This window comes from Neomonachus schauinslandi, chromosome 5 (genome assembly GCF_002201575.2).
Source record: "Neomonachus schauinslandi chromosome 5, ASM220157v2, whole genome shotgun sequence".
Taxonomy (NCBI): domain Eukaryota; kingdom Metazoa; phylum Chordata; class Mammalia; order Carnivora; family Phocidae; genus Neomonachus; species Neomonachus schauinslandi.
The window spans coordinates 75674483-75690887 of NC_058407.1; the positions used below are offsets into that span (position 1 = coordinate 75674483).

The 16405-nt window shown below is 37.5% G+C and overlaps 1 protein-coding gene across 1 annotated transcript in view; it reads left to right on the forward strand.

The window, feature by feature from the left end:
* Window positions 1–16405, forward strand: part of DENND5B (DENN domain containing 5B) — a 185025-nt gene that overhangs the window by 124144 nt on the left and 44476 nt on the right. Inside the window, exons 7-8 of the mRNA XM_021690540.1 lie at window positions 4172–4322; window positions 12631–12724. Of these exons, the coding sequence (XP_021546215.1) occupies window positions 4172–4322; window positions 12631–12724 (245 nt within the window). The remainder of the gene's footprint in view (window positions 1–4171; window positions 4323–12630; window positions 12725–16405) is intronic.

Below are 16405 nucleotides of genomic sequence, written 5' to 3' on the forward strand. Positions count from 1 at the left end.
AGGTCATGATCTCAGGTTCTTGAGATAGAGCCCCGCATCCAGCTCCATGCTGGGCATGGAGCCTGCTTAAGATTCTTTCTCTCTCCCTCTCCCTCTGCCCTTCCCCCCCCCCAAAAAAAAAGAAGAAAGAAAGAAGGGGGGAAAAAACAGTAACAAATTGAATGGAATATAACCATAAGGTTGCTGTCAATTTTGTCTTATTCTCTTTTATTGCCTTAATTGAAAAAAATGTAAATTTTTCTTGCTGCTTATGTTGCTTTTTACTTCTCACTTCTTTTCTCTTCATTAAAGGAAAGGTAAGTATGAATTTAATAAATCTGAGATGCTGCCTAATTTACATAACTGTAACAGTATATTTACTTTTTAGTGGGGCCATTAATTTTTAATAGTTTGACTTACTGAAATTAAATCTCTGGATTCCTGTATTCAAATTAGAGTTTTTCCAACTCGGACACAGTTTTTCCCTTAGAGAATCATGAGTCTTGGCCATTCTTGTCTGGCAGTAATATAGTCCATTAAATAAATAATCATATTAATAGCCAATATTTACTGAGTACTTACTATGTGCCAAACATCATACCACATGTTTTACATGCATTTTGCCTTTGATCTTAACAATGAGGGAGTGTAAGCACATTTACTTTTGTTTTATTAGTGTCCTCATTTTACAGTTGAGAAAGCTGAGAGGTTAAGTAACTTGCTTATGATTGCATAGCTAGTGATTGATGGAGCATGATTTGAACTCAGATTTGACTAATTCTAGTACCTGAAGCCTTAATACCACATTAGATGTTTATTTAGTAAAGAAACATGTGAAGTGGGGTGCGTGGGTGGCTCAGTCAGTTAAGTGTCTGCCTTCAGCTCAGATTATGATCCCAGGGTCCTGGGATCGAGCCCTGCGTTGGGCTCCCTGCTCAGCGGGGAGCCTGCCTCTCCCTCTGCCTGCCGCCCCCCCTGCTTGTGCTCTCTCTCTCTCGCTGACAAATAAATAAATACTTTATTTATTACAGTTACCAATCCACACAATTTTATACGTTTATACCTTGTTCCTAACGCTTTCTTTGCCAAATAAACGGATACCCATCACTTGAGTGTCCCTTTTTTTCATTTTTTTCCCCCTTCTAATGTAGAAGCTATTTGAGCAAGTTTTCCTCTGGAGCAAAAAGAGGCAGGAAAGAGTTTCTTGCTCTGTTTCTATGCTTACCTTTCTCACTTTATTTAAATAGATCAAAGTCACAGAAGTGGTGATGCTGTAGTTGTAGCATATTTAAGGAAAAATATGTAAATGATGTCTTTATATAGTCTTAAGAGAGGTCTCTTTGATAACTCGCTGAAACATCATTCTGTTGTATTCCCACTTATTGAGGGTAGATCCTTGGGGCCCCTTCAGGAAGTGGCAGTTACCTCTGTGTTTCTGGAAATTGAGGGAGTGGAATGAAGGAAATTGTCTGTGCCTATTCAGAGAACAGTATGACTTTCAGTGCTTTAATAGCCATGTGAAAAATATAATGCCTTGTTGAGAAAATTTCATTCCTCCCTTCCTGACAGAATTTTTTTAATGGAGCTAAGCAGTGATTCCTTTATTTGTGTGCTTCCAGAAAATCTTTTCAATTAAAATAGATTTTCTGTCAGCCTCTCAAAAAGTTTGACATTCCCACTGTCATCACAGAAATTATATAATTCTCTTGAAAATATACCATTATATTTTTAACATATGAATATGAGATTGGGCTAAAGCAGTAGTCTCCAAGGAACCTAACTTATCAAAGACTTCTTTTTTTAAGTAAAAGGAGGCAGCTGGCTGTGACTGCCGTCTATCCCCCATAAATGGTGCAGTTATTTCTTTCATCAAGTAAAATTATCCTCTTCCCACCCCCCCCAACAAAAACTACAGAGATTGGCATTTTGTTGTTTTGTATGGATTTTTATTGTGTTGGTTTTTTGTCCTTTGTTGTTTTGTTTTTATTTTTGTTTTGCCTCTAACTAAAAAGAATTTTGATTTGCAGGTGAACTCTTTAGGCAGAGGCTATCTGCTGTTGATATTGTGGCACCAGAACCTTATGATTTCTGTGCAGAAAGACAAGTTGATAGTAATGCAGAGTTTTTCTTTTTTTCTTACCAATCACAGAAAATGAGTATTGGCACAAACCCTTGAAAATCTAACAGGCCCATGACCTCTCAAAGCAGGCATTTAATAAATTTCTGAATGTTCAGTATTCAGTGGTGGTATAATTACTGAAAAGTAACATTGCATTATGCTCCCTATGGCAATCTTCAGTATAAACCCCAGAGTAATTCATTGTGAATCAAGCTTTTTGTTTTTAAAAAGCTTCCTGACTGAAGGAGAATAACTCAGTATCAGATGGATTTCTCTGTCATTCTAAATCCAGTGGAAAAACTGAAGCTGCTTTTTTTTCCCTTTCATGAGAACAGAAGCATTCATTGGCAGAGATGGAATTTTGTAGTATTTCATGGAACATAAAATTGGCAGGGACTTCAGAGAATTCCATGCCATGAATCTAAGCTTTATTTTGCCTGAACCATCTGTTAATTAAGTGTTTTATAAATATTAGGAAGCACAGAGAATATAGATAGGGTTGTGGAGAGCCAGAGGGCATCATTGGAAATTAAATACCATTTCACGTTAAAACATGGCATTCTTTTCACCCAACAAAGACCATATGGACTATGTTTTAAGAGAAGTTACAAGTTACAGATTAAAAATAAAGTGAAATTCAAGAAGTTTTGGGTAAGGGGGCGCCTGGGTGGCTCAGTCATTAAGCGTCTGCCTTCAGCTCAGTTCATGATCCCAGGGTCCTGTAATCAAGCCCCACATCGGGCTCCCTGCTCAGCGGGAAGCCTGCTTCTCCCTCTCCCACTCTCGCTGCTTGTGTTCCCTCTCTCGCTGTGTCTCTCTCTGTCAAATAAATAAAGAAAATCTTAAAAAAAAAAAAAAAAGGCTTAAAAAAAAAGTTTTGGGTAAGTTCATATGAATTATAAAGGCTTAGGTGAAGCATTCATCTCACACAAGATGGTATTAAGCATATTCTTTTGACAGGTGTGGAATATGTCTGGGACAGACCCCTCTCCACTCAAAAAGAAAGTTTTTAAGACTATGTATGGGGAATAACCAGCAGTACTCAATCTGCTGATATTGAAGTAGGCAAAATAAACTGGTTCCATGAAATACTTATAAAAATACCTTTTTACTTCTCTTAAATCCAAAGATTAACAGCTCCCAGAGTGCTTTCTGTTTATGACACCACCACAATTACTGCTTGTTCTCCCATTTTAGTATTCTGTAGGCAAAGAATTAAAGACTTAGTCTTGCTTCACAAATATATTTTCTCTTGAAAATTCAGTTCATAAAAACATTTAAGATCAGATTTTTCTACCAGAGAAATAGTTCATTATTTCTTGGGTCTTGGAGATACCCTCCTAACTTTAAGTGGTTTTAAATAGAAATGTTAGCAATTCCTATCTTTTAACTTTGGCTATTTTATTCTTCAAAAGGTCAGTTTCTTATCCTCTGGACATTTTCTAAATGCCTGCTTATTTTATTGTTCTCTGCATTACCCCTCTTGATCTAATAAACACTCCTGAATGACTCCTACTAATGAGAATGTGACTGTTGCTAAAAGTGAAGTAATAAACTTTACACCATTTCTTGTTTTTACAAATGGAGAACTATGGATATTTAATGGGTCTTTGTACAAAGAAATAAAGTAATATAAGGCTACTGTGCTTGCTTTTCCTTCCCTGTCTCGCAGTTCAAGGTCAATATTTTATTTGCCATCGTTTTCTTAAATGTTGTACTTAGAACCATATTTTCATTAAGAAAATATTTTTCTTATATATTTAATATTGAAATATTGAAGTATTAAAATGCTGAATATCCCACTTAAGGGAAACTTGTTTCAGTACTAAAGATTTTTCAACCCTGCTGCCCTGCTTTTGACAGAGGCAGAACATACCATGAAAATTAGTCATCTAGTATTCACTTAAAATTAACCTTTTTATACTTACATTACACTGATTTCTCAAGAGCTTTTATAAAAATCTATTTTAGAGTGTCAGAAAGATTGAGTTCCTTGGTGCATGACTGGAGGAAGCATTGTTTTAAGGTTTAGCCAATGAAATGCCTCTAATTTGTTATAAATTTAATTTATAGCCCAATCAATTGAGCAGCGACTGATGAAAATGGATCACACGGCAATCCACCCACATCTGCTTGATATGAAAATTGGTCAAGGCAAATATGAGCAAGGGTTCTTTCCAAAGTTACAGTCTGATGTCTTGGCAACAGGACCAGCTAATAACAAGTAAGCAAGCACGTTCTTCACTTGAGCTTGAGCAGTGGGTTGAAGGGGTAAGTGAAGAGTGCAGTGCTGTGCGGCTCTCATGGGGCATTGTGATCATTAAATATCTTACGATCTGATTACTTTCTTCAGAGGCCAAATCAGTCCATTTGGAATATGGATTGGCATTCTGTGAGTATTTGACTTTTAATTCCATCGTGTAAAAAATCCAAAGACAGAGATTTTTTTTCCTTTTTAAAGTAATGTACACTTAGGAATACTTTCACTTTAAGTGACTATTTAAATATAATGCTAATACTGTCTAATGGAATTAGAAAAATTATACTTTCATTGTATTCGTTTCCTAGGACTGCTATACAAAGTACTACAAATTTGATGGCTTTTAAAACAACAGAAATTTATTCTTTCACAATTCTGGAAGCTGGAAGTCTAAAACCGAGTTACTGGCAGGGCCATTCTACCTCCAGGACCTCTAAGGAAGGAGCCTTCTTTGCTTCTTCAACTTCTGCTGGCCTCAGGCATTCCTTGACTTCTAACAGTGCTGACTCCAGTCTCTGTCTCTGTCTTCATTTCCCTCTGTGTCTGAGTCCAAATTTCCTTCTTCTTATGAGGACACCAGTCCCATTGGATTAGGGCCCACCCTAACGATCTCATCTTAAGTGGATTACATCTGCAAAGACGCTATTACCAAATAAGATCACGTTCATAGGTATTGAGTTTAAGACTTCAACATATCATGGGAAGCTGAGGGGGGGACACAGTTCTACCGATAACACCACCTTTGTACTTTTTAAGTATCAAGTTCAAAAATTACAAAAACAATCAAAAACAAAGATAAACCCTATCATTCTTTATGGCAGATGATTCCATTCAGAAAATATCTGAATATGATTAGAATTGAAAAGAGTTCTTTGGGTTTAAGGGATTTTGAGGGAATACAAGTGTTTTATTAACAAGTGAATAAAGGAGGGTTTTACAAGAAAGGACACAAAGGAAAGTATTAAAGGGAAATACAGTAAGTTGCAAAGAAAGCTTAGAATCGGAAATCAATAATTCTGGGATTTAGTTCATTCTTAACCGCTAACCAGGAACCTTGGACAAGTTGGAATCATTTGCCCCTTTCTCACCTGAAAATACTCCTTTAACATTCTACAACACGTATCACCTTATTATAAAAGTGGCCCAGAGGAGGAAAGGAAAAAACCAGTCTGTGGCAAAGAAATGGGATAGAAGACTGCGGTAAAGACTGGGTACACAATAAGGAAGTGGCATTGAGGTACCTGAATTTTCAAAAGGTAAGTAGAGAATCAGTGAGGGGAATAAAAAAGAGGTAGAATGATGTCTTTTGACCTAAATGGCCCAAACTAAATAATGGGAAGGTTCTCAAAAGATGGTTTAAATGATGTTTCTATTTTTTTAAATGAACTGCTAAATTTACATGTTGCAAATTTTTGGTACTTGCCTCTTTATTTCCTAAAATGTTTGTCATGATTCTGTTGGTCAGGAAAAAGGAAAACATGGTAAATTGTATAATATGTGATGGTAACAGTTGGTTTAATTTGGTAAACACTGTTCTAAGCTAGGTACTGTGGTATTTGGAATTTCTTGGGGTGCATGTATATGTGGTAATATTTGTGTATTCTTGTGTTTGTACTGCTAATACCCTATTTTTAATACCCTGAAAAGAATGAACCCCTTACCATTTTCCTAGCTGAAGGTGTTCCTTTAAATGTTCCTTTAAATGTGTTAGAATAATTGATTCATTTAGTTCCAAATGTGAGAAAGCTATAGTGGTAGCAAACACATCAAAAGGGAAAAAGTGGTGTGTATGGATTAGGATTAAGGAAAACAGTTACAGTACCATTTACATTGCTGCTGCTTTTCCTTTCAGAGTCTAGTATTTATCATCATAAATATATACCCCTTAACAGAGCTCAGTCAGAAAACTTAGAAATGTTCATCAGTGCATTGAAGTAATTATTCTTTCCTTTTTTCTGCTTCCAAATACCTTTCCTGCCAGTGGAGCCTTCTCCACGCCAAGAGGGGAGTGGTTATGGAGTTGATCTGCTGATAATAATAGCTAATATTAAGCTGATTCTACACTGCCTTCTCTGCTGACTGCACTGAGTACATTTTAGCTCCTTTTTACAAGCATATCCCTATATATAAAACCTATATTGTTTTACCCATTTTATGAATGAGGTTCAGAGAGATTCAACAACTTGCTCCAAGATCACATAGCTAGGAAGTGGTGCAACTAAGATTCAAATCTAGCTCTGCTGATTTGGGGGCTCAAGCCCTTAACTGTTAAACCACATATACATACTATCTGGCTCAGTTACTTCAAGAATTTTGGATTTGGAAACTGTGCTTTGGTAGCCCCCAGGAAATTTTGAATAGCCTAAAATATTGAACATAAATGTGTACTATGAGAAAGAGGTACCAAAAATTTTGTAATACATAGTTTCACAGATCATCTGAAAGAAACATCATACTTTTAAGCCACCTTAATATAACTTATTTAGTTTGGGCCATTTAGGTCAAAAGGCGTAATTCTAATTCTTTTTTATTCCCTTCATTGATTCTCTAGTTGCCTTCTGAAAATTCAGGTGGCTCAATGCCACTTCCATTTTGTGTACCCAATGTAACAAGATCATCCACAATGAAAGAGCCCTCACATACCTCACTTCTGCCTTAAACTGGACTCTGTTAAAATAGTTGGCCCCTAAGAAGATAGAATAATACTCTGAGGAGCAAGATAGATTTGTAGGCACCATCTTCCCAAGTAAAGAACTACATGAAGCAATGGTTGAAGTCAAATAGTCTAACCCTGAAGACAGTGGCATTATTATGTGTTGGTAGGAGTCTTGAGCTTGGGTTACTGGCAAAGTTAGGAGTGGAACTCAGGTCTCCTTACTCCAGGTACCATGTTCATGATGTCTCATTCATAAAGCGTGGAGGTCTGGAAAATTTTCATTCCAGTATCCATTTACATATTTGGAGAAGGAGTGCTATGCAGTAAAGTAAAAGAATTATGTCAGTGGAGCATGCGACTCTTGAAGAGATGTTAAACATTATGGGGGTTCAAACTTTCCAGATGATTGTACTAGATACGATGTTCTATTTTTCAGAAATGAATGAGAATTTTCCATCAGAATAGACTAGTCATCAGTTTACTTATTTTTCCTATGTTTGTAAAGTATCCTAATTGTTTGAATTATTTCATACTAGTACTGTTAATTTAAGTAGTTTTTATTTCCTTTTTAATAGCATTAGTTTACTCATTCATTCATTTGGCAAATATTTATGGAACCCCGACTGTATGTGAGGCAATGTCCTATTCACTGGGAGTTTAGCAATGAACAAATCAACAAAAGGAGGAGGAGGAGGAAACAAAGAAACTTAATATGTAAGATAAGTAACCTATCAGTGATAAGATTTGTGAAGAAAAATAAAGCAGAAAAGGGAAGTAAGGAGAGCATTAAGAAGGGAAGATTTCAACTTTAAATTTTCCTGCCTTGTTTTCTTGCTTTTAATCTTGTATATAACCCCAAGGTCTCTCATTTCCAGACTGAGCCCCAAGTATTACATTTTCAGGTAGATTTTAGTCTGAAAGAAAGATCCAAGAACTCATTGCAGGATAAGGAGATATATAACCATGCCTCTGCAAATGGCTGATCAACTATTAGAATTTCATATGCTCCTTACAAAGCAAAAGCAAATAAGCAGTCATTAGGATTTTAGCAAATGTGATCATCTTTGATAAAAGATATGCTTAGTAAATGAGATTTAGTAATAAAAAGAAAAAAGTAATTCCTTAACAAGACTAGGAGTGTGTAGACTTCATAGTAATTTTCTTAAGCAGATGATCATATCCCTGTTTGGAAAATAAAATAGGGCATTTTGTCTCACAGCAATGTATAGTGAGATGCTAGGTATATCATGTAATTATATCATGTATATATATCATGTATATATCATGTATATAATTACATATATCATGTAATTTATCCTTTTCTTTACCTAAAGCCTTTTCCACTTTTGCCTGCAAAGGGAATTATTCTGCCGTTTGTATTCTCCTTTTCTTTTTTCATTATATAATAAGTTCATTAGGGCGCCTGGGTGGCTCAGTCGTTAAGCGTCTGCCTTCAGCTCAGGTCATGATCCCAGGGTCCTGGGATCGAGTCCCACATCGGGCTCCCTGCTTGGCAGGAAGCCTGTTTCTCCCTCTCTCACTCCCCTTGCTTGTGTTCCTGCTCTCGCTATCTGTCTCTCTGTCAAATAAATAAAATTGTTTTAAAAAAAAGTTCATTAGCTGGTATTTATAGTCTTATTTCCTATCTTTACTATTTATTTGAACTACCCTGTCCAGTAACCCTAATTTACTGTCTCTCACTGACCTTTTTTGCTACAGAGCTATTTCTAAGGCCTGTACATTTTGTTTGTTACTTATATTTCCCTGTTGTTTATTATATAAATTTATCAGCTGGTGTTTATATTCTGCTTCAAAGTCATTAAAGAAAAACAATATCCATGACACTGTTGAAGATGGTAAGACAGACTTTATTCAAGGGGGGCCATGTAGGGACCATTGCAGTGGGAGAAAGATTGAACTCTATTCCATATACAGTGTGGATAAACAGGAATTTATAATCAAGTAGCAGAGTGGAGAGAAAATTACGAAGAGGAAACATCAGAGGTAAGCGGGGAGGATTTTGACTAAACCAGCCTAATAAGATCTTGCTGAAGGTAGGGCTGGGTGATCAGACATCATCTGGAGGGTGATGGATGATGTAGAAGCTGATCAGATATGGAGAATGATCATATGCCGAGGGTGGTGGGGCTGGGGGGTTCCAGCTGAACTGACTTAACAAGGTTCTTGTTAAAACTGGATTTTATAAGGAAGTGCACAGATGGACCTAGGAGAAGGTTCAGGAGCCTAACTAAAGTTGGATCAAGGAAAGAATCTGTCAGTGTCTTAACATGCTTTTTTCTGGATCTTCTTTCTCAGTCACCCTAGTTCTCTTTGTATCCTTTTTACAGTCTTACTTTGATCCTTTGCTATTGGGGCAGTTCCAAGGATTCTACTTCAAAGATCTATCACTAGGATTTTGCACTTTTTGTCCCAATATAAACGTATTTTTCTTAACTATTTAAGAGGGACTATCTTGCTATCATTTTTATCATAATTATTCAGTGTTCCTCTAAATGGCAGACTGAAATGAGATGACTGAGAAACTTGAAACCAAAGGCATGCATAGATTATTTTAAAAGCAACAAAAGAAGCCACATTCTCATTTTAAGCTTTTTGTAAGTTGCATACTTCATTAAATAAAAAATTAAAAATAATTAACTGGCAGTAATATAATATGACTTTTCCTGAATGGCAAAAGCATAAATTCATTTTTCAAATTGTATATAGCTCTGCTGGCAAGGATATATTCAAGAGAAGATATTCTTAGAAAAGTGTGGTGAATACATAGCCATGTGGATAATAAGTCAAGATCTGGGGAAGAAAATTTTTTTTAAAGATTTTATTTATTTATTTGACAGAGAGAGACATAGCGAGAGAGGGAACACAAGCAGGGGTAATGGGAGAAGGAGAAGCAGGCTTCCCACTGAACAGGGAGCCTGATGCGGGGCTCGATCCCAGGACCCTGAGATCATGACCTGAGCCGAAGGCAGACGCCTAACGAGTGAGCCACCCAAGCGCCCAAGATCTGAAAAATTTTTTTAAATAGTTTGATATAAAATAATATATGCTCATTAGAAAATTCAGAATATTTGAAAGTGATAGGGTAAATTTTAAAACACACATAATGCCATCACCATGAGATGTTAACATTTGCTGTTGGGCTCTTCCATTGCATGGATCCTGGTGTGCATGTCCACACCTTTTTTAAACAAAATTAGTGGGGCGCCTGGGTGGCTCAGTCGTTAAGCGTCTGCCTTCGGCTCAGGTCATGATCCCAGGGTCCGGGATCGAGCCCCGCATCGGGCTCCCTGCTCTGTGGAAGCCTGCTTCTCCCTTTCCCACTCCTCCTGCTTGTGTTCTTGCTCTTGCTATCTCTCTGTCAAATAAATAAAATCTTTTAAAAATAAAATAAAATCAGTATATTATTTATACAGTGTTTTATCTTGTTTTTTCACTCATTATTGTACCATGAACATTCTCCCATTTTAATATTCCTAGCAACTTGATGGTTTTTTTTTTTTAATGACTGTGTGATATTTCATTATGTAGCATCCCCTACTGTTGAACATTTAGGTTGTTTTGAGCACATTTACTTGATTCCGAGTAACTGTTGGTTGTAAGATCTGCTATTAACTCAAAAGCTTTTTGGAAATATTATACATTAAACATGCATATGGAATAGAGACACATCCTAATATCAGGAACATTTAGAAGCCAAAATGTGAGTCTTCAAATAAAGGAAACAGAATTTGTTATTACATACATGCTGTGAGGGATGTCTATAAACCTAAATGTTGGACTGTATCTCTGATTATTTATTTGGAGTATATTTATAGAAGGGCCAGGTGATGTACAGACTGCCAGTAAAACAGCTGACAGGGGCACCTGGGTGGTGCAGTCAGTTAAGCATCTGACTCTTGGTTTCAGCTCAGGTCTTGGTCTCAGGGTCATGCGATCGAGCCCCGCACTGGACTCTGTGCTCAGCTAGGAGTCTACTTGAGATTCTCTCTCTCTCCCCCTCTGCCCCTCCCACTCATGCTCTCTCCCCATCTCTCTCTCTCTCTCTCAAATAAATAAATCTTAAAAAACAAACAGCCGACAGACATGATACCAGCCCTTCAAGAGTTTATTATAGTAGAGAGAATTTTGTAGAAAATAGAGATAAGTGCTTATAATAGACCGTGACGGGTAATAAAATTGGGGAGTGGAAGAGGGGTAGACAGTTAGATTTGGAGGAATCAAAGAACACTTTCGGTGTGGCATTGAAGCTGTCTGAAAGAAGAATAGTAGAAGTCAGGAGGAAACGTCATGGACAAAGGCACAAAGGTGACAGAACTTGACCCCATTGGAAATACTGACATAGCTGAAACTAGCTGGTTGTAAAGTAGTACTAAGTGTAGCAGAGAGTTTGGGTAAACTAAGAATTGAATGATAGCCCTGGATATGGCAGTTAGGGATACAAATGGCATCAAGAGCATTGCTGGGGCGGGGCGGGGGGTGCGCCTGGGTGGCTCAGACGGTTAAGTGTCTGCCTTCGGCTCAGGTCATGATCCCGGGCTCCTGGGATCGAGCCCGCATCGGGCTTCCTGCTCAGCGGAGAGTCTTCTCTCTCTCCCTCTGCCTGCTGCTTCTGCTATTTGTACACTCTCTCTCTCTCTGTCAAAAATAAATAAAATCTTTAAAATATATATATATATATTTAAAAAAAAAAAAATTGCCGGGGAAGCTGATTTGAGATAAACTACAGATCCAAAGGTAAACAAGTGGAGGCCTTACGTGTCATGTTTTCTTTTTAAGAATTCTTTCATGAGGAGAGTGAAGAAAGAAACTTAACTATAACTGTAGAGGGTCGGGAAAGAGACCAGCATGCTTGTAAGCTGAAGGGAAATATTTAGTTGAGAGAGAAAAATCAGAGATCGAGAAAAAGAGATGACTAGTGCAGCCCGTTGAAGAAGTCAAGAGAGAATTGGTCAGGGAGTTTCTTCCAGGTGGCAGAATTAATTTTGAGCCATGGCCAATATGTTTTATACTTTGGGATTAAAAGAAAGATGAGGTGTCTGTGTATACATCATTTCAGTAGAGGACAGGAAGAAGGAGTCAAGGATGGGTCATCAGTTGAGGGGAGGCACTTGATTTGAAACAGTTTTTGAGGGGAATGAGAGAGAGTTGATGAAGGGCAGGTAAAGTGATTCATGAGGAGTCATGACAGAAATCAAGAACTAATCCCATGTAAATAGGAGAATAGAGAAGTAAGGGGATGGAATTCATCTAGGGTTTGGGGCTCTGATGGACAGTAAAGTGGGAAGGAGAGGATCATTATGAGGAGATACTGTTTATTTTTTAACCTCAGTTTTTAAAAAGTATTGATTGTAGTGATGGTTGCATGCCTCTGAATATAAAAACCACTAAATTGTATGCTTGAAATGGGTGAATTGTATGGTATTTAATTATATTACAATAAAGCTTTCTATATTTAAAGAATTGATTGAAAAATAAGTAATCTTTTGTCTTATTCAAAGAATACATTTTTTCTATTTTAAAAATAAGCTATCACATTTTTTTTTGTTTCGTTTTTTGTTTTAACCCGCACCTTCTTGGGTATGGCTCTTTTTCCAGTCGTTGGGTAAGTCGGAGTGCCACGGCGCAGCGCAGGAAAGACCGCCTTCGCCAACACTCGGAGCACATTGGATTGGACAACGACCTGCGGGAGGTATGTGGGCTGCCTTCCCAGGATGCCTTACTCAACCCAGCAGTTGTCGCTGTGCAGGTTCTTCCGCATTCTTGTACAAAAAGGCTCAGTTTTATTTTAGAATAGTAATCCTTTTGTACTGACTTAGAGCAGAAAACTCCTTTTTCCCCCCATTTTTGTAATTTTAATACACCTAAAATCAGGCTCTAAAACAAATCTCACTGTGTACATCAAGTAAAGGCTAAGCTTAGGATAAATTTTTAGTCAGTATGTCTCCTATAGAGAAAAAAATATACAAAAACAGATTTTTTAAGTTTCAAGCATAATTTAAACTTAGTAAGTAAAGATGTATTTGCTTGTGCTTTATCCTTGGCTTGCTGACACCATTTTTTAAAGTGTTTAGAAATTATTTTTGAATTTAAGATCCTTATGCTTTAGTTGTACTACTTGAAAATAAAACCATAATTATACATTTGAATAATTGTAAGTTTTGACTATTGTGATCAAAGAAAAATGTAATCAGAAGATCTGTTAACTATTTTCTAAACTCAGATGTGTAGAATTAAAGCAGAAAACATCATTCCAAATATATTGCTTTTCTGTTGAAATGTTCGTACATTTATGATTTTAAACATTTTCTTAAAAACCGAAGCATAATCTGTCTAGTGCTTTTCTTTGTGCTACCATATTTCCTTCTCTCCCCTCTCCTGTGACTTTATCATATGCATGCATGTTTTGCTTGTCTCTTTCTCCCTATCCTTTTCTTTTTTGCTTTTCTGTCATTGGCACTTCTCCATCCTCTTAGCCTTCCGGGGAACTTGTGGTCTGTCAGAACTCCATGGCATTCTGGGAGTGGGATCAGGGTCCACCTCCTCCTGCACGACTTCCTAAAAAATCCTTCTCTGAGTGCTGCCTGGTATGTTCTTTGCCTGAAAGTGCTTTGCAGATGTTCCTGAATCTTGTCTCTGGTGTTCCTTGAATTATCCACATGCGTGTGTGCACATAGCTCTAGAATGCCCCACATCACCTTGTGACGTGAATTATCAGCCTCTCCACTTTGCTCTCCACTTCCTCTTGTGTCTGTTAACTTTTCCTGGTGGTGTGTGCTAACACGGGTAATTCTATACTGTTGGCAGGTAAAACTGATCACTGGAATTCCTAATTAGTGGTATTTTGGCAGGTGAGGGGTGGGGGGAGTTGTAGCGGGGCCGGAGACGTAGCACATTGTTGTTCTTCCAGAGGAGAAATGTATTAAATGGTCAAAGTCCCTTTTATTTAAGCATTTTGCAGAGATAAATAATTCATCTTGAACAGATTTTCTTTTCTTTTCTTGCTGGGTTTTATCTCCACAGTATTTTAATGAGCCCTTCCTAATCTGTTCTTTGGGGGTTTTGTTGTTGTTGTTGTTTTGGTTTGGGTTTTTTTTATTGTTTTTAGTTTGAAATTTATTTCCTTTATTCATGGTCTGTATTTTACATGGTCAGAAAATCAGGTCATCAGTATAGGATCTTAGTTCTAAGAGGCACCTTTGAGGTCCCCTTGTCTAACATGACATGAAGTCCAAGAGACTTGCCCAAAGTTAAATGGACACACAAAGGCAGAGCTGGGCCTATAGCCCAGGACTGCTGATAGCCAAACTGGTACTCTTCCCAGTACCCCTGGATACCAGGTTGCACACAACAGCTACTCACCTGAGGGCAAGAGTAACTTAGGACTCCTGGTGTGTTGTTTTTGGCTTTGACAGAAATGAAAAAAGAGCATGGTAGAAATCTCAGAAGAAATCTGGGGTCACTTCCTTCTAGTACTGAAATGGGACTTTCTTACAAAAACATTCCTTGTGAAAGATTTCTCTTCTCCATTTTTTACCTTAAAATACACCTTTTCCTCCTGCTACTCCAAAGAAAATTATTTTTATCATCACTTGTTTACTGTAAAGGCATGCCTTCTATTTTTGCAATATACAGAGGCAACATCACTTCTTGCTGTGAGGGAGGGCCTCATTGCCCACCCCCCCCCATATCCTTTATGTGTATGTGCAAGGAATGTTGCTCATTCCATGGCTTCAGCAGAGCTGCCCAGGAGGAGATTTGGCCCTATGGAGTTCACTCTTGGCTAATAATTATATTGCCCCATATGTGATGTGCTGTGTGCTTGGTAAATATGACCAAAGGATAGCTCCATACTAGCTTGTTTTCATTTACAAAATAGAACCATAAACTTTAACAGTGCTTAAATTCCTAATCTAGTTATGGACTTAAAAGTCTAATTATTCATATATTTCAGAAAAAAAGAGAAATACCAAGACCTATTCCTAGCCTCTTGCCTGTGTTTCTCACTCTTCTTCTAGCCAGTGTGTTTCTTCCTAAGCTAAATTGGATCCTTCCCTCTTCTTGAGAACTGAGTCCTGCCTTTGCACAAATCCTAAAGGCCGAGGAACTTGAGGCTGGGGAGAAACAACGCCTTCAACATTTGACAGCTAACATTTGTTTTTACCAGCCTTTTATCCCTGATTTGTAATATTCTAAATAATATCTGTACCACCTGAAATGTTAGGAAATGCAGGTGTTACAATTCCCAGATAGGATCTGCCTTATATTTCAGGTTGGTTTTTCTGAAGCTTTTCTTTCCCTGCTTTTTATTTATTTGAAAACTAACTTTCAGGATGTTTTGATAGACCTTATTACACTTAATTTCCCCAGGGGCAATAGTTATCCTTCATTCTCAATTTTCCCTGTTTCTCTGACCCTCTAAAAGAGATTTGAAGTGAAAGATGCATACACAAATATTATGGGCACTAAATTCTTACAGCATTCATTTTTTTAAAAAATCTGTCCTTAAAATGATTGCACTGGAAAGGAAACAGATTATTTTGTTTATGTAGTAGCAGGTAAACTGATCAGTTGAATCTCTATAATCAGTGGGATTTTTTTTTAGAAATTTGTACAAGATTTAGCAGATTATTTTTCTTCCAAAGGGGAAATATTTTAAATGTACAAACTCCCTTTTATTTAAAGAATGTAAAGGATTTTACACATTTTCCCTTGTAATATCAAATTCTTCCCTTGAGATAGTAAAGATAGATTTCACATATGTGCCTGTGGGAGGATCTGCTGGCTCACAATCTCTCTCTCCCCTCAACAAACTGTGCTAGTTTTACTATATAACTTAGAGTAGTTATTCTCTAAATATGGCCCTAAGACACTTGGACTTTTTGGAGATTCTGCCCTGTGGTCCTGACGCATACATAAGCTATCTGGATGAGCTTTTGCAGGTGGCACAGAAAGAAGAGAGACAACAGGTGTCCTGTGGTAATCACCTGTAGTGATTTTTTTTTTTCCTGGATATTCACTAACTAAAGCTCAAGAGCAGTGGACTGGGTTTCTGAGTTTCTGGGTTTCTCTCTGAGCCATCACTATCTCTGAAAGTAATATAATGTCCCCACTTTCTCTTGATTGTGGAACAAGGGAAGAGGGGGAATGTAGCAAACATGTTCAGAGTGAGTTTGCAGTCTGTTGCCCATTTTACAAATGAGCACATAGGCCTGGAGTTTATAAAATTAGTTGCAGCCAGATTCTAGAGCTCCTGATTTTACTGTTACGATTTGATTAGAGCAAAGGGTTGGTTTGGAGAGCTCTAAGAGGCTAGCAGTATGTTAAGTCTCTCGATCTGTGGGGAGAGGAGGAAGCAGTCGTTCTTGCGGAA